Consider the following 23,711-nt stretch of genomic DNA (forward strand, 5'->3'; position numbering starts at 1 on the left):
GGAGCAGCGCAGGAAAGCGGGAGATTGGAAGAGCGGGAAGGGGCTAAGGCCTTTAAGGGGTCGTGCTCCTTTAAGACGGGGGCGTGGCCTCCGGTCGACCCCGCCTTTCGTGAGGCCACGCCCCTTTCCGGGACGCTGCCTTGGAACTCGGCGGGGGCGTGGCCCAGCTTCTTCTCCCCCCACCTCATGGGGGCGTGGCTAACTGTGCGGTGGGCGGGGTCCGCCCGTGGTGGGCGGGGCCGGGCGCACCGCCCTGGGTTGTAAGTCCCTAGGGCGCGCGGCGGGGACTGGGTGCGGCGGGGGGGTGGGGGGGGCGCAACAGCATGGATTGGGGCACCGAGCTGTGGGTGAGTCCCCCCGCGGCTGAACCCCATCTTCCTCTTTCCTGGGGTGCAGCCCCGTCTAGGGTCTCCTCGCCTCCCCCCTTCCACCCACTGGACTCGTCCCTGGTGGGTGGGTGGGTGTAGGGGGGGAGGGTTTGCCCATTGCAATTTGGGGGTACCCCGCTGTCTGGAAGCCCCGGAGGGAAATGAAGGGGGGTGGGTGGAAGGGTGCTTTGGAGGTGACAGCGGAGGGAAACTGAGCCAGCAAACCGCCCGCCCTCTCTCCTTTTCCCAGTCCCCAGACGTGCAGCCCTGGGCCGTGGCCGGGGAGACCGGGAGAGGTCACCTATTTTGAGCCGGGCGGTTTATCTTACGGCCCCTGGGTCCCTGCCCGCCGCCCGCCTGTCCACTCCGGGTGCGGGGGGTGCAGGGGGTGGTGGGGCACTTCCAGCCTCACGTGGGACCCGAGCCCTCCCCGCCCTGCCCTGCCCTGCCCTGCCCTGCTCTGCCCGGCCCTGCCCGGCCACCTCCTCCCTCTGGGGGTGGGGGGAGACAGGGACACTCCAGAGGCCAAAGTGTGGGTGGGTGGGGGGCTTCTCAGGCCCCTACAGGCAGCCCCAGCCTCTGGGAAGCCCCCTCCCCACATTAACTCTGGTTTGGCCCCCGCCTGGGTGGGGGTGGGGGGACAGGGACACTCCAGAGGCCAAAGTGGAGGGGGGCGACCCCCTTCTCAAGTTTGACTTCTGGCCCTTTCCCCCTTCCCCCCACTACAGACACCCCCCCCCCCAGGGCTCTGGGAAGGACTGCCCCCCAACCTCAGTTTTGGAAAACCACCCCCCAAAAAAGAAAAAAAGAAATTCCCCACCTGGCCCAGGCTGGACCTCTTAACCTTTTGCACTTTCTATGGGGAGAGGGGAAGATTCCCTGGGGATGGGGGGGGGCTTGAGGTCCTCAGACCTCCATCACCACCACCACCACCACCACCACCACCTCCCTCCCGTTTTCCCCAACTTTGGAATCTCTTTACGCAGCTACAAGGGAAGGAACTTCTCCTTGGGGGGGGAGGAAGAAGGGGGGACAACTAGAAGCAGCATATGGATTCCCCCCCCTGAACGATAGTGCTGGAACACCCACCCACCCCCCATCCTCACACCAACTTCACGCCTCCAGCTATTAGGGCCCCCCCACCCCGCAAAAAAAAAAAAAAGAAAGAAAAAGAAAGAAAGAAAAAGAAAAAAGCCAAATAAAATTAATTAAAAAGCAACCCTGCTCCTCGGTCCCTGACTCACGCCAGGCCTGCCGGATTTTCCGGAATCTGGGGGTGTGTGTATGTGAAGCGGGGGGAGTCAGGGGAGCCCCGGCCTGGGGGTGCAAGGGGAGGAATGGCTGGGGCTGGCCAAAGTGGGGACCCCCCACCCCCGTCACCAGCTTCCTCACACCCCTGTCTGTCTCAGTCTCTCCCCTCCCTTCCCTCCACCTCCTTTTTTTTTTTTTTCCTAGAGTGACCCCGCCCAGCCCAGGCTGTCTGGCCCTTCCTGGGAAAGGAGGGGCGGGGGGGTTCCCGCGGCTTCCTGCCTCCCCCCCCCAAACACACTCACCCCTGCCAGGCAGGGCGGGGAAAACACTGCTCCCTCCCGGAGCTCGGTGCCTCCCTGGGCTGCCTGCAGGGCTCAGTCCTTTTGATGGGAGGGGGTCCCCCTCACCCCTCACCCTTCACTCCCTGACACCCAGTCCTCTCATTCTGTACCCCAACCAGGATCAGTTCGAGGTTCTAGAGAGACACACGCAATGGGGACTCGACCTGCTAGACAGATATGTCAAGTTTGTGAAAGAAAGAACCGAGGTGGAACTCGCTTATGCCAAACAGCTGCGGTGAGATTCCGCTTCCCTCCCCAACAATCCCAAAAAGGGGTTGCAGTTAAAGAGGGAGCTTCAAACCTATGACATCCAACTTCCCCCCTTCCCTTTCCCCTTCCCATTTCTTTATAGGGGCCTGGTCAAGAAATATCTCCCCAAGAGACCATGCAAAGACACAGAATCCAAGTAAGAATTAAATTAATAATTGGGGGGGGGATTGCTATGGGGGCGTCCAGGTCCTTCTCCTCTCCCCCGCCTCTTTCTACCTCTCTCTCCTTCTCCTCTAGTTGAAACTAAGAGCACAGGTATTTAAACACACACACACACACACAGCTCAGATTATCTGGGCTGAACCTTCCTTCCCCCACCCCCACCGCCATCCCAAATCCTGATTTTTCTCCTGAAGCCTCTGGCTATAACCCACAGGTTGGCCTTGTGTGTCGGCATTCTCCTCACCTGGAAGGAAACTGGGAGTGAACCGGGAACCACCTGGGAGGAAGGGTGGGTCTGGACCTGAGCCCAGCTCAGCTGCAAAAAGAAAAAAAAAAAGGGGAAAGAAAAAAAAAGGTGAAGGGATTTGGGGTCTTTCTCTCTTTATTCTTCTTATCATCTTTATATATATATTTTTTTTATTTTATTTATTTATTCCCTTTTGTTGCCCTTGTTGTTTTATTGTTGTAGTTATTATTGTCGTCATTGTTGGATAGGACAGAGAGAAACGGAGAGAGGAGGGGAAGACAGAGAGGAGGAGAGAAAGACAGACACCTGCAGACCTGCTTCACCGCCTGGGAAGCGACTCCCCTGCAGGTGGGGAGCCGGGGGCTCGAACCGGGATCCTTATGCCGGTCCTTTGTTTTGCGCCACCTGCGCTTAACCCGCTGCGCTACAGCCTGACTCCCCTTTATATATATATTTTTAGTTATTTAAATTGTGATTTAGGTATTCTTGGGTAGAGACAGAGAAATGGAGAAAGGAGGAGGGGATAGAGAGAGACAGAAGGACGTCGGGCGGTGGCGCAGCGGGTTAAGCGCACGTGGCACAAAGCGCAAGGACGGCAGAAGGATCCCGGTTCGAGCCTCCGGCTCCCCACCTGCAGGGGAGTCGCTTCCCAGGCGGTGAAGCAGGTCTGCAGGTGTCTGTCTTTCTCTCCCCCTCTCTGTCTTCCCCTCCTCTCTCCATTTCTCTCTGTCCTATCCATCAACAATGACATCAATAACAACAACAATAATAACTACAATAAAACAAGGGCAACAAAGAGGAATAAATATTTTTTAAAGAGAGACACCTGCAGCCCTGCTTCACCCTTTGTGTAGTCTCCCCCTGCAGGTGGGGACTGGGGGCTCGAACCAGCGACCTTGCGCACAGAAAAAGGTTTTCAGTCCACTTGGTGTGAATATTCTTTGCTCTTTGAAGATGGATATATTTAGTTAATGAGAGATAGGACCAAGTGACGGGGAGCTTCCTGGGAGTCAGTTGCCAGAAGGGGGCTGTCTTTCTCATAAATAAATAAATCTTAAAGGGTGGATGGAGCAGAATAGAATGTTATAATATGGGACAAATGGTGTACACGTTGGTAGGATGGGATAGGATAGAACTAGAATAGAGTAGAATGGAATAAGGACAGAATAAGATGGAATAGAGTAGAATCAGGATGGAACAGAATAGAATAGAGTCAGGACGGAACAAAATAGAATCAAGATAGAATAAAGTATAGAATAGAATTAGAATCGAATCGAATCAGGATGGAATGGAATAGAACAGAACAGAATCAGGATGGAACAGAGTAGAATAAAATCAGGATGGGGGGAGTCGGGCGGTAGCTCAGCGGCTTAAACGCACATGGCGCAAAGCGCAAGGGCCGGCGTAAGGATCCCAATTCAAGCCCCCGGCTCCCCACCTGCAGGGGAGTCGCTTCCCAGGCGGTGAAGCAGGTCTGCAGGTGTCTGTCTTTCTCTCCCCTCCCTCTCTGTCTTCCCCTCCTCTCTCCATTTCTCTCTCTCTGCCCTATCCAACAACGACGACATCAATAATAATTACAACAATAAGACAACAAAAGGGAATAAATAAACATAATTTTTTTTAAATCGGTGGAACAGAATAGAATAGAATCTGGATGGAACAGAATAGAATAGATTCTGGATGGAATAGAATAAAATAGAATCGGGATGGAACAGAATAGAATAGACTCTGGATGGAATAGGATAGGATAGGATAGAATCAGAATGGAATAGAATAGAACAGAACAGGATAGGATATGGTAGAATGGAATAGAACAAGGTTGAACAGTACAGAATATGTTAGAAGGAACCAGGCAGTGACACGCCTGGTTGAGCGCACCTGTTACTTTGTGCAAGGACCCAGGTTCAAACCCCCTGGTCCCCATCTGCAGGGGGAAAGCTTCCCGAGTGGTGGAGCAGGGCTGCAGGTGTCTCTCTGTCTCTCTCCCTCTCTCTCTCTCTCAATTTCTCTGTCGCTCTCAAATCATAAAGCCATCAGAGGAATTGATGGATGTCTGTGGGGGGACGGGGAGGACTTGGAGGGGCTCGCCGGGGCCTCTGACCTCTCTCCCCCCCACCTCGCTCCCCTCACACACAGGTTCAGCCAACAACAGTCGTTCGTGAAGATACTGCAAGAAGTCAATGACTTCGCCGGCCAGCGGGAGCTGGTGGCTGAGAACCTGGGTGTCCGAGTGTGCCTGGAGTTGGCTAAGTACTCCCAGGAGATGAAGCAAGAGAGAAAGATGGTGAGTGACGGACCCAGGGTGGGGAGGGAGAGAGGGAGGGAGAGAGGGAGGGGACCCCCCCCCCACCAGAGTCTCCCTGAAGACGGAGCCTTCACGCTCTGCTTTCCACAGCACTTCCAGGAAGGCCGGCGGGCTCAGCAGCAGCTGGAGAATGGCTTCAAACAGCTGGAAAACGTGAGTGGCCAACTCCTCTCCATGCTTCAGAACCCCAGCCACGGTGCCCCGTCTCTCCGTCGAAAACTTGCGGGGGGTGGCGGGTGGGGTGGGAGTTGGATGGGCGGCGGAATGATCGTCCTAGGTTTGAACTCGGGCCTCTCTGCATGAGACAAAGCTCAGGAGCGGGGGTCTTTCTCTCTAGCTATCTCTTTCTTTTGTCTCTGTTTCTAACTTCGGTGGCGGGGCAAGGGTGGGTGTTGGGAATCAAGAAAAGGAAAAGAAAAAAAAGGTCAGTGGCCAGATAGTGGTGCACTTAGTTGAGCGCACACGTTGCTGCTTAAGAGGAACTCAGTTCAAGCCCCCTCGTCCTCACCTACCAGGGGGGAAAGCTTCGCGAGCGGTGAAGCAGGGCTGCAGGTGTCTCTCTGTCTCTTTCTCCCTCTATCTTCCCCTTCCCTCTTGATTTCTGGCTGTCTCTATCCAATACATAAATAAATAAAGAGAATAATCTTTTTATTTTAATTGAAAAAAATGCCAGGAGTCGGGCGGTAGCGCAGCAGGTTAAGCACACGTGGTGCAAAGCGCAAGGACCGGCATAAGGATCCCGTTTTGAGCCCCCGGCTCCTCACCTGCAGGGGAGTCGCTTCACAGGCGGTGAAGCAGGTCTGTAGGTGTCTGTCTTTCTCTCCCCCTCTCTGTCTTCCCCTCCTCTCTCCATTTCTCTCTGTCCTGTCCAACAACAAAGACATCAACAACAATAATAACTACAGCAACAATGAAAAACAACAAGGGCAACAAAAGGGAAAATAAGTAAATATATAAAAAAGAAATTCTTCCAATAAAGGTGGGGTTGTCATGCTGGTACCTACCCCCGGCGATAACCCTGATGGCAAAAGAAAAAGGGAGGGGGGGGCAGGCTATGGCATTCCTAGCTAAGTGCTCACATTACAGTGCACAGGGACCCGGGTTCGAGCTGCAGGTCCTCACCACCTTCAGGGGAGAAACTTCAGAGTGCTGGAGCAGGGCTGCAAGTGTATTTCTTTTTTTTTCTGCCTCCAGGGTTATCACTGGGGCTCAGTGCCTGCACCATGAATCCACTGCTCCTGGAGGCCATTTTTCCCCCTTTTGTTGGCCTTGTTGTAGCCATGTTGTGGTTATTATTGTTGTTGATGTTGTCGTTGTTGGACAGGACAGAGAGAAATGGAGAGAGGGAGGGGAAGACAGAGGGGGGAGAGAAAGATAGACACCTGCAGACCTGCTTCACTGCCTGTGAAGCGACTCCCCTGCAGGTGGGGAGCCGGGGGCTCGAACCGGGATCCTTATGCTGGTCCTTGGTTTTGTGCCACCTGCGCCTAACCCGCTGTGCCACAGCCCGACCCCCTGCAAGTGTCTTTCTCTCTCTCTCTCTCTCTCTCCCTCCTCTGTCAATTTCTCTCTATCTGTATCCAATAAATAAATAAATGTTTTTATAAAAGGGAAAGTTAAAAAAAAGCAAACTCCTATGCAGTTGTCAAAACCCCAGCTGTGGTGCCCCAAACCCTCGGGAGGGAATGTTCCCAGCAGGCCCTTGTTCCTCCCCCCACCCTATGGGCTGGGCTTTTGGGGGGGGGGGCTTCTTCCCCAGCTGGGTCCCTCGGAGACCCCCTCCCTGACCTCCCCCCTCCCCCCGACTGTGTCCCCCTCGGTTCTCAAGAGCAAACGCAAATTTGAGCGTGACTGCCGGGAAGCAGAGAAGGCGGCCCAGACGGCGGAGAGATTGGACCAGGACATAAACACCACCAAGGCCGACGTGGAGAAGGTGGGGCCCTTCCAGGACGTGGGGGGGGGGGTCCAAGGCCAGCCCTCCTCCCCACCACAAAAAATATATATATACAAATTTAAAGAAATAAGTAAAAATAAACCCTCCGTGTTCCTCTCCCAGGCCAAGCAGCAAGCCCACTTCCGGAGTCACATGGCGGAGGAGAGCAAAAATGAGTACGCCTCCCAGTTACAGAGTTTCAACCGGGACCAGGCCCACTTTTACTTCTCCCAGATGCCCCAGATATTTGATGTGAGTGTCCCGTTCCCCACTGCCCAGCTGGCCAGAGCCCACGCACTCCTATCCATCCCTCCGAACCCCAGCGGCCATGCCCAGTCCCGCAACTAAAAGGCTGGACACAGTGCAGTGTCCCGAGTGTCTCTCATTTTCCCCTGAACTATTGACTTATTTATTAGTAATTTCCTATTGATTGTCAAAATGATGGACAAAACAGGGGTCTAACTCCACCCCGTTCCCACCGCCAGAGTCCTGTGTCCCCATTCCCTCCGGTGGAAACTGCAGGGGTTCTCCCAAAGTCACAGAGATGGGTTGACTATTATTTCTGTCACTCTCTAGATGGATATCTATTTGCCCCTTTTTTTTTCCCTTGGTCCTGCCTTCTCTTCCTTTCTAAGTCACATCTACACCTGTTACTACTTCCCGGGTGTCTCTCTGGGTCCTGATGGAATTGGGGTTCATGAGCCTTTGGTCATCTTCCCTTAATTTTTCTCCCCCTCTGGGAATATGGCCCAAAATTCTTTTCTCTCTCTCTTTATTAGTAATTTTTCTTTTAATGGTTTAATAATGATGAACAAGGAAGCCGGGTGGCAGCGCAGCGGGGTAAGCGCACGTGGTGCAAAGCACAAGGATCGGCAGAAGGATCCCAGTTCGAGCCCCTGGGTCCCCACCTGCAGGGGAGTCGCTTCACAGGCGGTGAAGCAGGTCTGCAGGCGTCTATCTTTCTCTCCCCCTCCTGTCTCCCCCTTTCTGTCTTCCCCTCCTCTCTCCATTTCTCTCTGTCCTATCCAACGTCAATGACATCAATAACAACAACAATAATAATTACAACAATAAAAAAACAAGGGCAACAAAAGGCGATAGATAAATATTTAAAAAATAATAATGATGATGAACAAGATTGTAAGATAACGGGTGCAATTCCACACAATTCCCACCACCAGAGTTCCGTATCCCATCCCCTCCATTGGAAGCTCCCCTATTCTTTATCCCTCGGGGAGTCTGGATCAAAATTCTTTATGGGGAGCAGGAGGTGGGAGGTCGGGCTTCTGTAATTGCTTCTCCGCTGGACATGGGTGTTGGTTGGCAGGGCAATTCATATCCCCTGTATATTTACTTGTTTATTTATATATTTATTTTCTTTCTATTGTATTGGACAGAGACAGAACTTGAGAGAGGTGGGGGAGACAGGGAGAGAGAGACAGAGAGACATCTGCAGCCCTGCTTCACTGCTTGCAAAGCTTTCCCCCCCTGCAGGTGAGGACCGGGGACTTGAACCCAGGGATTCAACTCAGGGCCTCACTCCAGCTGCGAGTCTTAAGGTTTTATCCACTGAGCCATCATCTCCCAAGCTGCTCTCTGTCTCTTTTGGAGAGTATCACCAGCTCTTGTCTCTCTGTGGAAGCCCCAGTTCTCAGACTGAAAGGAAGTCAGACGGCTGGGGAGCACAGTGGTTCTGCAAAGAGACTCTCCTGCCTGAGGCTCTGAGGTTCCCAGGTTCAAGCCCCAGCACCACCATCAGCCAAAGCTCAGCAGGGCTCTGGGGTGAGGGGGGAAATCCCACATATGTAAAGAGTGATTACAAATCAACAAGAAAAAAAATCAGGGCCAAGGAGACAACAGGGTGGTTCTGCAAACAGACTCTCCTGCTTGAGGCTCTGAGGTCCCAGGTTCAAAGCCCCAGCACTACCATCAGCCAGAGCTGAGCAGGGCTAAGAAAAAGAGAGAGAGAAAATAGAAAAAAGGAAACCAAGTGATAAGAATTAAAGGCCAGTTGGATACAATCAAAGAGGAACTTAAGGACATGAGCAAGTTCGAAATCTAGAATTTATTTAAATGTTTTGTGGGGGGTGAGGGGCAGATAGCAGGAGGGTTCTGCAAACAGACTCTCCTGCCTGAGGCTCTGAGTTCCCCGGTTCAATGCCCAGCACCACCCACCATCAGCCAGAGCTCAGCAGGACTCTGGGGGCAAAACCCACATATGTAAAGAGTGATTACAAATCAATAAGAAAAAACCCAGGGCCGAGGAGACAGCAGGATGGTTCTGCAAACAGACTCTCCTGTCTGAGGCTCTGAGGTCCCAGGTTCAATCCTCAGCACCACCGTCAGCCAGAGCTGAGCAGGACTCAGGTTTTAAAAAAGCAAAACAAAAAAAAAGGAACTCGAAACACATAGAGAAACTCTTCTCTCTACTGGGGATTCCCTCCTCCTCTTCCTCCAACAATTTCTGTTTATTCCTCTCAGTTCCAGCTCCCACGGCCCCTCCACTCTGCCCTAACCTTGGGGGCTGTCTGAATCAGTGCTGCGTTTGATATCTATGATGTATTTCTTTATGGATCTTAATGAGGGAGAGGGAGAGGGAGAGAGAGAGAGAACAGAGCCCTGCTGAGCTCTGGCTGACGGTGGTGCTGGGGACTGAACCTGGGTCCTCAGAGCCTTAGGCAGGAGAGTCTTTTTCTTAGTAATGAGAGAGATAGATGATTAGATAGATAGATAGAAGAAAGGAAGGAAGGAAAAAGACCAGAGCCCTGCTGAGCTCTGGCTGATGGGGGTGCTGGGGCTTGAACCTGGGACCTCAGAGCCTCAGGCAGGAGAGTCATTTTGCAGAGCCCTCCTGCTGTCTTGCCCAGTTTTCTTTCCTTTTTTTAAATTTCTTTATTGGGGAATTCATGTTTTACATTCAACAGTGAATACAATAGTTTGTACATGCATAACATGCCCCAGTTTCCCATTTAACAATACGACCCTCACTATGTCATTTATCATCCTTCATGGACCTGTATTCTCCCCACCCACCCACCCCAGAGTCTTTTACTTTGGTGCAATACGCCAATTCCATTTCAGGTTCGACTTGTGTTTTCTTTTCTGGTCTTGTTTTTCAACTTCGGCCTGAGAGTGAGATCATCCCATATTCATCCTTCTGTTTCTGACTTATTTCACTCAACATGATTTTTTCAAGGTCCATCCAAGATCAGCTGAAAACGGTGAAGTCACCATTTTTTACAGCTGAGTAGTATTCCATTGTGTATCTAGACCACAACTTGCTCAGCCACTCATCTGTTGTTGGACACCTGGGTTGCTTCCAGGTTTTGGCTATTACAAATTGTGCTGCCAAGAACATATGTGTACACAGATCTTTTTGGATGGATGTGTTGGGTTCCTTAGGATCTATCCCCAGGGGAGGAACTGCAGGGTCATAGGGTAGGTCCATTTCTAGCCTTCTGAGAGTTCTCCAGACTGTTCTCCACAGAGGTTGGACCAATTGACATTCCCACCAGCAGTGCAGGAGGGTTCCTTTGACCCCACACCCTCTCCAGCATTTGCTGCTGTTACCTTTTCTGATGTGTGACATTCTCACAGGAGTGAAGTGATATCTCATTGTTGTCTTGATTTGCATTTCTCTGACAATCAGAGGCTTGGAGCATTTTTTCATGTGTTTCTCCGCCTTTTGGATCTCTTCTGTGGTGAATATTCTGTCCAAGTCCTCCCCCCATTTTTGGATGGGGTTATTTGTTGTCTTGTTGTTGAGTCTGGCAAGCTCTTTATATATGTTGGTTATTGAACTCTTGTCTGATGTATGGCATGTAAAGATCTTCTCCCATTCTGTGAGGGGTCTCTTGGTTTGGGTAGTGGTTTCTTTTGCTGTGAAGAAGCTTTTATTTATTTATTTATTTATTTATTCCCTTTTGTTGCCCTTGTTTTATTGTTGTAGTTATTATTGTTGTTGTTGTCGTTGTTGGATAGGACAGAGAGAAACGGAGAGAGGAGGGGAAGACAGAGAGGGGAGAGAAAGATAGACACCTGCAGACCTGCTTCACCACCTGTGAAGCGACTCCCCTGCAGGTGGGGAGCCGGGGTTCGAACCAGGATCCTTATGCCGGTCCTTGCGCTTTGCGCCACCTGCGCTTAACCCGCTGCGCTACAGCCCGACTCCCCGTGAAGAAGCTTTTTAATTTGATGTAGTCCCATAGGTTTATACTTGCCTTAGTCTTCTTTGTAATTGCATTCGTTTCATTGAAGAGGTCTTTAAACCCTCCTGCTGTCTTCCCCGGTTTTCTCTGGAAAACTGATTCTACCCAGTGCGTCCTCCTCTGAGCAGTCCCCCCTGAGCATATCTCTCCTGGGCTGGACATCTCTGTAGGCAGAGGGCTTGTGGGGGGGAGTGTATCCTTGCTGCAGGGGGCGCCCCTGAGCCTTCTGTTTCTCCCCACTCACCCCACCCCACCCCCCTGCAGAAACTACAGGACATGGATGAACGCAGGACCACCCAGCTGGGCTTAGGATTCGGGCTCCTGTCCCAGGCGGAGCTGCAGGTGGTCCCTATCATTGCCAAGTGCTTGGAGGGGATGAAGACAGCGTCAGAAGCCGTGGATGCCAAAAATGTGGGTGCTTCCTCCCTGCCCCCCCACCCCCCAGTGGGTGGAGGAAACCGCTGCCTCCAGGCAGTCCTCTGGGATTACCTCTCTGCTGCCTCCAGGCAGTCCGCTGGGACTACCCCACACACACACCACACACATATATACCACCACCCTCCCACCCACAGGATTCCCGGGTCCTGGTAGAGTTGCACAAATCCGGTTTCGCCCGCCCAGGGGACCTGGAATTCGAAGACTTCAGCCAACCCATGAACCGGGTCCCTTCAGATAGCAGTCTGGGGGCTCCCTTGGATGGTCGGACCCCAGGCCGGGCCGCCAGGGCCAAACTCTGGCCCTTTGGGAAGAAGAACAAGGTGGTTCAAGGGTGCAGGGTGGGTGGTGGGTGGGGGGGGTGGACACGGCCTGAGGATCTTGGGGTGGGGCCCCCGCTGAGTCAGCCTGGGCGCCTGGACTCTGCATCTCAGACAGAAACTTTCCTCTTGGCCGGAAGCCCGGGGTTGAAAAGGGGGGGGGAGGGAATGAGGAAAAAAATGAGGAGGTGGGGGACAGTGGCTGGTCTAGAATTTGGGGGAGCGGGATTTCCCCCCCAAAACCAAGGGTGGGGGTCCTGACAGGTGGGATTCAGGACTAGGTGACAGCCGGGGGGAGGGGGACTGAGTCCTTCCCCCCCCCTTAAGGGTCCCCTTAGAGTCTCCCCCCCAATTCTGTCTCTTTTGGGAAACCTTTTTTTTTTTTTTTTGGTGGTGGGGGGTGTCCGGCGTCCCTGGGCCCCCTCTCTGGGTCACGCACCTGTGACAACCCCATTTTTTTTCTTCCCGGGATGACACTACCCCACCCCCACCCTTGGGTGTCAAGCTCAGCCCTCCCCCCACCCCACAGTCTTCACCTATGAACCGCCCCCCCCCCACCGTCCAGCCTGACCTTTGACCTCCTGGGGCCTCACCTGCCGCACCGGGACTCTGGACAGAAACAGAGCCTCTCTCTCTCCTTCTCTCTCCCCCCCCCATCCAGCCCCTTATTATTTTATTTATTTTTTCTTTCTTTCTTTTTTAAATTCTCTCTGTGGGTTGACTGGCTAGAGACAGCCAGACATCAAGAGGGAAGGAGAGAGACAGAGACGCCCGCAGCCCTGCTTCACCGCTCGGGAAGCTTTTCCCCTGCAGGTGGGGACCGGGGGCTCGAACCCAGGGTCCTGGCGCACTGTGATAAAGGGCTGCTTAACCGGCTGCACCGCCACCACCCCCTGGCCCCGTTTTGCTTTTTTTTTTTTTTTAAATTATTGTTACTGCTTTCTTCACCGTCAGCCCTGGCTGATGCTGGTGCTGGGCCTTGAACCTGAGACCTCAGAACCTCGGGCAGGAGAGTCTGTTTACAGAGCCATCCTGCTATATTATTATTATCATTATTATTATCTTCCCCAGAGCTCTGCTGAGCCCTGGCTGGTGGTGGTGCTGGGGCTCGAACCCGGGACCTCGGAGTCTGTGCCTGAAGAGGGGCCCCGGCCGTGGCGCCCAGCCTGTCCACCCCGGTTCTCTGTTGCTCTGTGACTCTCACTTTTTACTGTGTCCCCCGTCTGTAGTTGTTCTTAGGATTCTCTCACACCTTTTTCCTTATTCTCTCTCCTTTGCTGTGCTGTGTGTCCTCCCTTCTCTCAATTGTGTCCCTCCGTCTGTGTGTCCGTGTGTCCGTCTTTTCTGTTGCTGTTGTTTTTGTTTGTTTTTCCCTCTTCCTGGCCCCTCCCTCTCCCCTGATCTCTCTCCCTCTCCTTCTCTCTCCTTCTCTCTCCTTCTCTCTCCTTCTCTCTCCCCTCTCCTTCTCCCCTCCTCTTCTGTCTCCCTCTCTGCTGCTCCTCTCTCCCCCACCTCTCTCTGCGTCTCCGTCTCTCTCCCCTCTTCCTTTCTATCCCCGCTCCTCTCCCTCTCTCCCTCCCTTCCTCTCTGCTTCTCCCTCTATCCCCCTCCTCCCTTCTCTCCCTCCCTCTCCCTCTCTCTTCCTTTCTCCCCCTCCTCTCTCTCTCCCTCCCTGTCTGTCTCCCTCCCTGTCTCTCCCTCCCTCTCTCTCTCTCTCCCTCCCTCTCTCCCTCTCTCCCTCTCTCCCTCCCTGTCTCTCCCTCCATCTCTCCCTGTCTCTCTCCCTCCCTGTCTCTCCCTCTCTTTCTCCCTCTCTCTCCCTCCCTGTCTCTCTCCCTCCCTGTCTCTCTCTCTCCCTCCCTGTCTCTCCCTCCATCTCTCCCTGTCTCTCTCCCTCCCTGTCTCTCCCTCTCTCCCCCTCTCTCTCCCTCCCTGTCTCTCTCCCTCCCTGTCTCTCTCTCCCTCCCTGTCTCTCTCTCCCTCTCTCTCTCCCTCCATCTCTCCCTGTCTCTCCCTCTCTCCCTCTCTCTCTCCCTCTCCCTCCCTGTCTCTCTCCCTCTCTCTCCCTCCCTGTCTCTCTCCCTCCCTGTCTCTCTCCCCGTCTCTCTCTCCCTGTCTCTCTCCCTCTCTCTCTCCCTCTCCCTCCCTGTCTCTCTCCCTCCCTGTCTCTCTCCCTCTCTCTCCCTCCCTGTCTCTCTCCCTCTCTCTCCCTCCCTGTCTCTCTCCCTCTCTCTCCCTCCCTGTCTCTCTCCCTCCCTGTCTCTCTCCCTCTCTCTCCCTCCCTGTCTCTCTCCCTCTCTCTCCCTCCCTGTCTCTCTCCCTCTCTCTCCCTCCCTGTCTCTCTCCCTCTCTCTCCCTCCCTGTCTCTCTCCCTCCCTGTCTCTCTCCCTCTCTCTCCCTCCCTGTCTCTCTCCCTCCCTGTCTCTCTCCCCGTCTCCCCCTTCCCCAGCCGCGCCCCCCGTCCCCCCGCCCCATGGCCGCGGCCGAGTCTCTGCGGAGCCGCCTCAGCGCGGCGTCTGTGTGTCTGTCTCTGTCTGTGTCTCTGTCTCTCCGCGGCCTCCGAGCCGGAGGGGTAAGTGGGGGAGGCGCCCGGGTGACCCGCCCCTGGGAGCCGGTGGTCGGCCGGCCGGTGGGTGAGTGTCCGGTGCCCGGTCTGTCGGTCTGTCGGTCTGTCGGCGCAGACGGTGGTGAGCGAGGACTTCGGCCACCTGCCCCCCGAGCAGCAGAGGAAGCGGCTGCGGCAACAGCTGGACCACAAGAGCCGCGAGCTGCGCAAGGAGGAGGAGCAGAGGTGAGGCGGGAGGGGCGGGGAGGGGGGGCGGGAGGGGAGGGGGAGGAGCAGAGGGGAGGCGGGAGAGGGGGGAGGGGGAGAAGCAGAGGGGAGGCGGGAGGGGAGGGGGAGAAGCAGAGGGGAGGTGGGAGGGGTGGGGGAGGAGCAGAGGGGAGGGGGAGAAGCAGAGGGGAGGCGGGAGGGGCGGAGGGGAAGGGGAGAAACGGGAGGCGGGAGGGGCGGGGGAGGAGGGGAGGGGGAGAAGCAGAGGGGAGGCAGGAGGGGCGAGGGGAGGCAGGAGGAGCTGAGAAGGGGGAGGGGACAGAGGAGAGGGCGGGCAGAGAGGAGAGGGGGAGGGACAGAGGTGAAGGGGAGGGGTCTCCAGGAGCACGGGTAAAGAGGTAAGGGGACCCCAGGACCAGGGGTGAGGAGTGAGGGGACCCAGAACAGGGGTGAAGAGTGAGGGGACTGGACCCAGAACAGGAGTGAGGAGTGAGGGGAGTGGACCCAGAAGAGGGGTGAGGAGTAAGTGAACCCTGGGACCAGGGGAGAGGGGTGACAGGACCCCAGGAGCAGGAGTGAGGGGTGAGGGCACCAGACCAGGGATGAGGGGGTGAGTGAACCCCGGGACCAGGGGTGAGGGATGAGGGGACCCAGGACAGGGGTGAAAAGTAAGTGAACCCCGGGACCAGGGGTGAGGGATGAGGGGCCCCAGGAGCAGGGGTGAGGTGGTGAAGGGGACCCCTGGATGAGGGGCGGGGTGGGGGGGGGTCTCACATGGCCCCCCCATGTGTCACTTCTTTCTCTGTCCTTTTTTCTTTAATTTTTTTATATTCATTCCCCTTTGTTGCCCTTGTTTTATTGTTGTGGTTATTATTATTGTTGTTATTGATGTCATTGTTAGATAGGACAGAGAGAAATGGAGAGAGGAGGGGAAGACAGAGAGCGGGAGAGAAAGACAGACACCTGCAGACCTGCTTCACCGCCTGGGAAGCGACTCCCCTGCAGGTGGGGAGCCGGGGGCTCCAACTGGGATCCTTCCACCTTGTTGATGAGGCTGGGGAGACTGCAGGATGATTCTGCAAATGATTCTCCTTCCTGAAGCTCTTGGGGTCCCAGATTCAATCCCCAGCACCACCATCAGCCAGAGAGGCTCTGGGTAAAATAAATAAATAATCCATCAATCAGAAACTCTGTAGACTTGCTACATACAGTCATCTCCTCCTCCTTATATATTCATTGGTATAAGAGGGGGAGAGAGAGAAAAAAAAATTTGTAATACACACACACACACACACACACGCAAACTATCGGCTATAAAAAAATAATAATCCTGCCAGATTCAGAGAGAAAAAAAATCCAGACTCTCCCAGGGAGCCAAATCCTCTTGCATAAGACAAATGATGTTGGTCCTGGGGCCCAAGCCAGCCCAGCCCTGGGGGGGGGGGGGGGGGGGAGCAGCTAGCTAACGGGTTCAACCCCAGGACATTCGCTTAAAAACTTATTTTATTTATTTTTCCTTTGTTGCCCTTGTTTTATTGTTGTAGTTGTTATTGTTATTGTTATTGATGTCGTCGTTGTTGGATAGGACAGAGAAATGGAGAGAGGAGGGGAAGACAGAGGGGGAGAGAAAGACAGACACCTGCAGACCTGCTTCACCGCCTGTGAAGTGACTCCCCTGCAGGTGGGGAGCCGGGGGCTCGAACCGGGATCCTTATGCCGGTCCTTGTGCTTTGCACCACGTGCACTTTACCCACTGCACTACCGCCGGACTCCCACTTCTGGCATTTTTAACAGGAAGTTAAAGGAGAGACCCCACAGCCCTGCCCACCCTCCATGGGCTCCCTGGGTGCTGTGCCTGGTGCTGAGAGAGGAGAGACCCCACAGCCCTGCCCACCCTCCATGGGCTCCCTGGGTGCTGTGCCTGGTGCTGAGACAGGAGAGACCCCACAGCCCTGCGCACCCTCCATGGGGCTCCCTGGGTGCTGTGCAGGGTGCTGAGAGAGGAGAGACCCCACAGCCCTGCCCACCCTCCATGGGGCTCCCTGGGTGCTGTGCCTGGTGCTGAGAGAGGAGAGACCCCACAGCCCTGCGCACCCTCCATGGGGCTCCCTGGGTGCTGTCCATGGTGCTGAGAGAGGAGAGACCCCCACAGTCCTGCCCACCCTCCATGGGCTCCCTGGGTGCTGTCCATGGTGCTGAGAGAGGAGAGACCCCACAGCCCTGCCCACCCTCCATGGGCTCCCTGGGTGCTGTCCATGGCGCTGAGAGAGGAGAGACCCCACAGCCCTGCCCACCCTCCATGGGCTCCCTGGGTGCTGTCCATGGTGCTGAGAGAGGAGAGACCCCACAGCCCTGCCCACCCTCCATGGGCTCCCTGGGTGCTGTGCAGGGTGCTGAGAGAGGAGAGACCCCACGGCCCTGCCCACCCTCCATGGGGCTCCCTGGGTGCTGTCCATGGTGCTGAGAGAGGAGAGACCCCACAGCCCTGCCCACCCTCCATGGGCTCCCTGGGTGCTGTGCCTGGTGCTGAGAGAGGAGACACCCCACAGCCCTGCCCACCCTCCATGGGGCTCCCTGGGTGCTGTGCATGGTGCTGAGAGAGGAGAGACCCCACAGCCCTGCCCACCCTCCATGGGGCTCCCTGGGTGCTGTGCAGGGTGCTGAGAGAGGAGAGACCCCACAGCCCTGCCCACCCTCCATGGGGCTGCCTGGGTGCTGTGCAGGGTGCTGAGAGAGGAGAGACCCCACGGCCCTGCCCACCCTCCATGGGGCTCCCTGGGTGCTGTGCATGGTGCTGAGAGAGGAGAGACCCCACAGCCCTGCCCACCCTCCATGGGGCTCCCTGGGTGCTGTGCCTGGTGCTGAGAGAGACCCCACAGCCCTGCCCACCCTCCATGGGGCTCCCTGGGTGCTGTGCAGGGTGCTGAGAGAGGAGAGACCCCACAGCCCTGCCCACCCTCCATGGGCTCCCTGGGTGCTGTGCAGGGTGCTGAGAGAGGAGAGACCCCACAGCCCTTTGCAGTGTGCTGGGAGAGGAGATAAAGAGTTTCCCGGGGAGTCCGGCCGTAGCGTAGCAAGTTAAGCGCAAGTGGCGCAAAGCACAAGGACCGGCATAAGGATCCCGCTTCGAGCCCCCGGCACCCCACCTGCAGGGGAGTCGCTTTCTCTCTGTCCTATCCAACAACAACGACAGCAACAACTACCAACAATAATAATTACGGCAATAAAACAAGGGCAACAAAAGGGAATAAATACATAAATATTTTTTTAAAAACTTTAAAAAAAATAGATTTTCCCTCTGGCACATGAAATACCAGGGCTAGAACTCAGGACCTTGTGCCTGAGAGCTCAGTGCTTTATCTACACCCGCCTCCCACATGCTTCTTTTTTAAGTGACTTCAAGATTTTTTTTTTCATTCCCTCCAAGATTATTACTGGGCGTTGGTGTCTGCAGGTCTAAAGCCGCTGCTGTTAGTGGCCACTAGTTTCTCTTTGATTGGCTAGAGACAGAGAGAAATTGAAAGGGAAAGGGGGAGATAGAGAGGGAGAGAGACAGAGAGACACCTGCAGCCCTGCTTCACCACTTGCAAAGGTTTCCCCCTGCAGGCGGGGACCAGGGGCTCGAACCCGGGTCCTTGAGCACTGTCACATGTGTGCTCAACCAGGCGCACCATGGCCCTCCTTATATTTTTACTTTGATGAGAGGGAGAGGGAGGGAAGACGGAGTGTCACTCAGCCCTCAGCCATGCCATGGGGGCTTGAACCCGGGTCCTCAGTGACCTCAATCATGCCAGTTTCTTGCATACCCATCCGTCTCCATCCGTCCATCTGTCTGGCCCACAGGGAAGCCTTGAAGAAAATGAAGGATGTATATGAAAAGACACCCCAGATGGGGGACCCCGCCAGCCTGGAACCCCGGATCGCCGAAACCCTTCAGAACATCGAGCGTTTGAAGCTGGAGGTTCAAAAGAATGAGGTCAGACACGGGGCCTGCGGGGGACCTTGGGGGGTGTGTGGGGACATTGGGGGGACTCCGGGCTTACCCCAGCTGCTTCTCATGAGAAAGTTTGTCAGGGTCGGGCAGCGGTGCACCTGATTAAGAGCTCATATTCCAGTGCGCAAGGCCCCAGGTTCAAGTCCCCGGTCCCCACCTGCAGGGGGAAAGCTTCTCGAGTGGAGAAGCAGGGCTGCAGGGGTCTCTCTGTCTCTCTCCCTCTAGCTCCACCTTCCCTCTCACTTTCTGTCTTTATCCAAGAAATAAATAAAAGATACTTTAAAAAAAAACATCCGTTACCAAGCCACTAATTAAAAAAAAAAAAAAGATAAAGGGCTGGGGAGACAGCAGGAGGGTTCTGCAAAAGCCTCTCCTGCCTGAGGCTCTGAGGTCCCGGGTTCAATCCCCAGCACCACCATCAGCCAGAGCTGAGCAGGGCTCTGGAGGAAAAAAATAAAATAAAATAAAATATGCCATTGGAATGTTCTAGGAAACTAAATAGATACGATCAATTATTAGTTGGATGGTGAACTTGTTTGGTTTCTTGGTGAAAACTTTTTGGTTCATTCTCAAGCCAGGCAAGAAAGCCACACCAAAAATGCTGAAGGAAAGAAAGAGGAAGGAAGAAAGGGAGAAAAAGAAAGAGAGAGAGAGAGAGAGAGAAAGAAAAAAGGGAGAGAAAGAAAGGGGAGCCAGGAGGTGACACACCTGGTTGAGCGCACATGTTACACTGTGCAAGGACCCAGGTTCAAGCCCCCAGTCCCCACCTGCAGGGGGGAAGCTTTGTGAGTGGTGAAGCAGGGCTGCAGGGGTCTCTCTCCCTCTCTACCTCCCCCTTCCCTCTCAATTTCTCTTTGTCTCTACCCAATAATGAAGAAAATTAAAGAGAGCAATAAAAAATAAAAGTTTGGTGACATTGACAGCTCAGTTACCTCAGGCCCTGTCTTCTTCAATTCTTTTCTTTTTTTTTTTTAATTTTTTTTTTTTTTTGCCTCCAGGGTTATTGCTGGGCTCGGTGCCTGCACCACGAATCCACTGCTCCTGGAGGCCATTTCTCCCCTTTTGTTGCCCTTGTTTTTTATTGTTGTTGTTTTTGTTGATGTTGTCATTGTTGGATAGGACAGAGAGAAATGGAGAGAGCAGGGGAAGACAGAGGGGGAGAGAAAGACAGACACCTGCAGACCTGCTTCACCGCCTGTGAAGCGACTCCCCCGCAGGTGGGGAGCCGGGGTCTCGAACCGGGATCTTTAAGTCGGTCCTTGCGCTTTGTGCCATGTGCACTTAACCCACTGAGCTACTGCCTGCCCCCCGTTTTTTAAATCACTTTATTTTTTTTTCACCACTTCCTGTCACCAAAGGTCTGTGGACGTCCCCATCCTCACCCCCAGAGGTAACCACTATAGTTTTCCCATAGTCTTGGAAATAGGTGGTCTTTTTTTTTTCTTTCCCATTCATATGATCAATTCTCCTTTTTGTTCCCTTCCATTTTTTTGTTTTTAGTTGAACCCAGGTTTTTGATTTTTAATTAACTAATTAATTTCACAGGACAGAGAGAAATTGAGAGGGGAGAGGGAGATAGAGAGGGAGAGAGACACCTGCAGCCCTGCTTCACCGCTCAGGAAGCTTCCCTCCTGCAGGTAGAAACTGGGGCCTCGAACCCGGGTCCTTGTACATGGTAACAGGTGCACTCAGCTCAAGGCTGACCCCTTGGGGGGGGGGGGGTCACTTATTCTTTAAGTTTATTTCTTTATGGGTTAGAGACGGACATAAATTGAGAGGGGAGGGGGACGCTAGACAGGGCGAGAGACAGAGACACCTGCAGCCCTGCTTCACCACTCACGAAGTCTCCCCCCTGCAGGTGGGCACCGAGGGGCTCGTACCCGGGTCCTTGCTCATGATGCTGTGTGTGCTTAAGCAGGTGCACCACCACCCTGCCCCTTAAATAAATATTTTGGAAATGAAGAAGGGAAAAGTCTCTCTCGTGTCAGGGACTTGTCAGAACAGAAGTGGGCTCCCCCCCCCCCAGAATGTGTTCTGGCCCCAGCCCCTCCCCCTCTTCTGTCTCCCCAGGCCTGGCTGGCCGAAGCGGAGAGTCGGGTTCTGAACAATCGGGGGGACGCCCCCGCCCGGCAACCCCGGCCCCCCGACCCCCCATCCACGGCCCCCCCAGACAGCAGCGGTGGAAGCAGCGCCAGCGGGTCCCAGGACAACAAAGAGAGGTGACCGGGGTCGGGGGGCTGCTGGGTAGAGGGTTGCCCCCCTCACCTCAAGGTGGGAGCCCCCCGAGTCCCGTCCTCACCGGCCGTGTGTGTGTGTGTGTGTGTGTCCTTCACCCAGCTCTGAGGAGCCCCCATCAGAGGACGCCCCCGACACCCCCATCTACACGGAGTTCGATGAGGACTTTGAGGAAGAGCCTGCGTCTCCCATCGGTCACTGTGTGGCCATCTATCACTTCGAAGGTCGGGCTGGACGTGGGGGGACAGTGGGGAAGGGGGGGGGACCCAGGCGCCCCCGTCCGCTTCCTAAGGGTTTGTTTATTAATGATTCATGAAGGGGAGAGGAGAGAATGAAGCAGAAACGGGAGAGGAGGAGGAGGGAGAGAGAGAGAGCTGAGTAAGTAGGACAGGGGAAGAGAAGGGAGAAGAGAGAAAATGCAGAGAGACAGAGAAGGAAAAAAGAGGACAGAGGAGAGACAGATGGAGGGAGAGGGGGGAGAAAGAGAAGGAAAGAGGGACAGGGAGAGAGAGAGGCGGGGAATGGGGAAAGAGGAGGAGAGAAAGGGAGAGGCGGAAAAGAGGAGAGGAGAGAGAAGGGGAGAGAGGCAGAGAAAGGGAGAGAGGAGGAGGAGGGAAGAACGGGTGAGGGGCAGAAAGAACGGGAGCAGAGAGGAAGAGGTGAGAGAAGATAGGACAGAAGAGAGAGAGAGAGGAGACGGAAAGGAAGAAAGGGAATAGACGAGAGACTCCTTCCAGCACCTGAGAGTCTAGTGTTTTATCCACTGCTACCTCCTTGTATCTCGCCCTGTTCTCCCTCCCTCCCTCCCTTCTTTCCTCCCTTCCTTTCTTCCATCCATCCTTCTCTTTCAGCGGAGCTCAAACCCCCCAGATCCCGGTACACTTGGCCACGTGTTCATTTCCCTCCTTGCTCTTGACCAAGCAAGGAGGCACAAGACACCCGGCACCCAGAGCTTGAGCTTCCCCCGTGCCTGGGTGGCTCTCCACGTGGTACCTGGGCTGCAGCCCTGCCCGGCTGCGTCACACCCTCCTGTCCCTGTGTCCCCCCAGGCTCCAGCGAGGGCACCATCTCCATGGCCGAGGGTGAGGACCTGAACATCATGGAGGAGGACAAAGGAGACGGCTGGACCCGGGTTCGAAGGAAACAGGGAGGCGAGGGCTACGTACCTACCTCCTACCTCCGCGTCACGCTCAACTGAAGCTGAGGAGGGGGACCCCCACCCCCCAGGATCTGTGCACTTTATCTCTGCCCCCCACCCCCACCGTGGCTTCAGCTCAGACCTGCTGCTCTGTCCTGCGTCGCCCCCCCACACACACACACACGCCCCCACCCACCCCCAATGTATATATTCCCGCCACCTCGAACCCAGACTCCTGCCTCTCTCCTCGGGCTGTTCCCTTTCATAATATATAAAGATCTATTAAAACAACAAGAAATCAAATGATTCCCAAGTTTTTGGGACGGGGGTAGGGGGTGTGAGGAATCCATGTCTGTTCCACAGATCTCCAAGGACCCAGAAACAGCTCACCCGGTAGGGTGCACACCTTCCCAATTCCCCCTGTTCTGCATGGGAGGACCCTGCATATATGTGGGGGTGGGCTTCATTCATAGGTGCTGGGGTGTCACTGTGTCTCCTCACACAGTTTAGGGGGTGGGGGAGAGACAGCATCATGGTTCTGCAAAGAGACTCTCCTGCCTGAGGCTCTGAGTTCCCCGGTTCAATGCCCAGCACCACCATCAGCCAGAGCTCAGTAGGACTCGGGGGGACCTCACATATGTAAAGAGTGATTACAAATCAATAAGAAAAATAAGGACTAGGGAGACAACAGGATGGTTCTGCAAAGAGACCCTCCTGACTGAGGCTCTGAGGTCCTGGATTCAATCCCCAGCACCACCATCAGCCAGAGCTGAGCAGGGCTCTGATTTTAAAATAATGATAATAATAAAAATCTAAGACAGTGACATAGGCAATGCAAATGTGTGTGTTTCCACTCAGAATCGAAATTTGCCTTTAAATTTTTTCTTTTTACTTACTTTTAAACTTTTTATGTTATTTTTTTTCTTGTTTTTTAATTCATTTTTTAAATATTTAATTTATTTATTCCCTTTTGTTGCCCTTGTTTTATTGTTGTAGTTATTATTGTTGTTGTCATCGTTGTTGGATAGGACAGAGAGAAATGGAGAGAGGGGGAGAGAAAGATAGACACCTGCAGACCTGCTTCACCACCTGTGAAGCGACTCCCCTGCAGGTGGGGAGCCGGGGTTCGAACCGGGATCCTTATGCGGGTCCTTGTGCTTTGCGCCACCTGCGCTTAACCCGCTGCGCTACAGCCCGACTCCCTTTTTATGTTATTTTTAAGTTGAGAAATTGGAGCCGGGTGGTGGCGCTCCTGGTTGAGCACACATGTTACAGTGCTCAAGGACCCGGGTTCAAGCCTCCGTCCCCACCTGCAGGGGGAAAGCCTCATGAGTGGTGAAGCAGGGCTGTGGGTGTCTCTTCTGTCTCTCTCTTATCTCCCCATTCTCTCCTATCTCTCCTATCGTTCTCATAAAACCTTAAAAAAAAAAACTTAAAAAAAATATTCCCTTTTGTTGCCCTAGTTGATTTATTATTGTAGTTATTGTTGTCATTATTGGATAGGACAGAGAGAAATGGAGAGAGGAGGTCACCGCCTGGGAAGCGACTCCCCTGCAGGTGGGTAGTCAGGGCTCGAACCGGGATCCTTGTGCTGGTCCTTGTGCTTTGCGCCCCCTGCACTTAACCCGCTGCGCTACCGCCAGATGCCCAATAATTTTTTTAAGTGAATAATAAATGTTTGAAAAACAAAAGAGCGAAACCTAAGAGGGTAGGAGGAGACAGAGACCTCTG

The 23,711-nt window shown here is 54.3% G+C and overlaps 1 protein-coding gene across 2 annotated transcripts; it reads left to right on the forward strand.

Annotated features, from left to right (window-relative positions):
* Nucleotides 1-214: 214 nt before the first annotated feature.
* On the forward strand, nucleotides 215-22,277 carry TRIP10 (thyroid hormone receptor interactor 10). 2 transcript variants are annotated; one of them, XM_060181593.1, is made up of 15 exons: nucleotides 215-347; nucleotides 2,080-2,195; nucleotides 2,313-2,366; nucleotides 4,776-4,923; nucleotides 5,035-5,097; nucleotides 6,773-6,877; nucleotides 7,001-7,129; nucleotides 11,350-11,496; nucleotides 11,658-11,843; nucleotides 14,290-14,412; nucleotides 14,522-14,631; nucleotides 18,457-18,589; nucleotides 20,678-20,826; nucleotides 20,945-21,066; nucleotides 21,892-22,277. In XM_060181593.1, exons 1-15 carry the CDS (start codon nucleotides 324-326, stop codon nucleotides 22,038-22,040), a joined length of 1,758 nt encoding a protein of 585 aa, XP_060037576.1. In that variant the 5' UTR covers nucleotides 215-323; the 3' UTR covers nucleotides 22,041-22,277. The 2 variants fall into 2 exon arrangements, with proteins under 2 accessions (XP_060037576.1, XP_060037577.1); XM_060181594.1 differs by lacking the exon at nucleotides 14,290-14,412.
* The last annotated feature ends 1,434 nt before the right edge of the window (nucleotides 22,278-23,711 follow it).

This window comes from Erinaceus europaeus, chromosome 23 (genome assembly GCF_950295315.1).
Source record: "Erinaceus europaeus chromosome 23, mEriEur2.1, whole genome shotgun sequence".
Lineage (NCBI taxonomy): Eukaryota > Metazoa > Chordata > Mammalia > Eulipotyphla > Erinaceidae > Erinaceus > Erinaceus europaeus.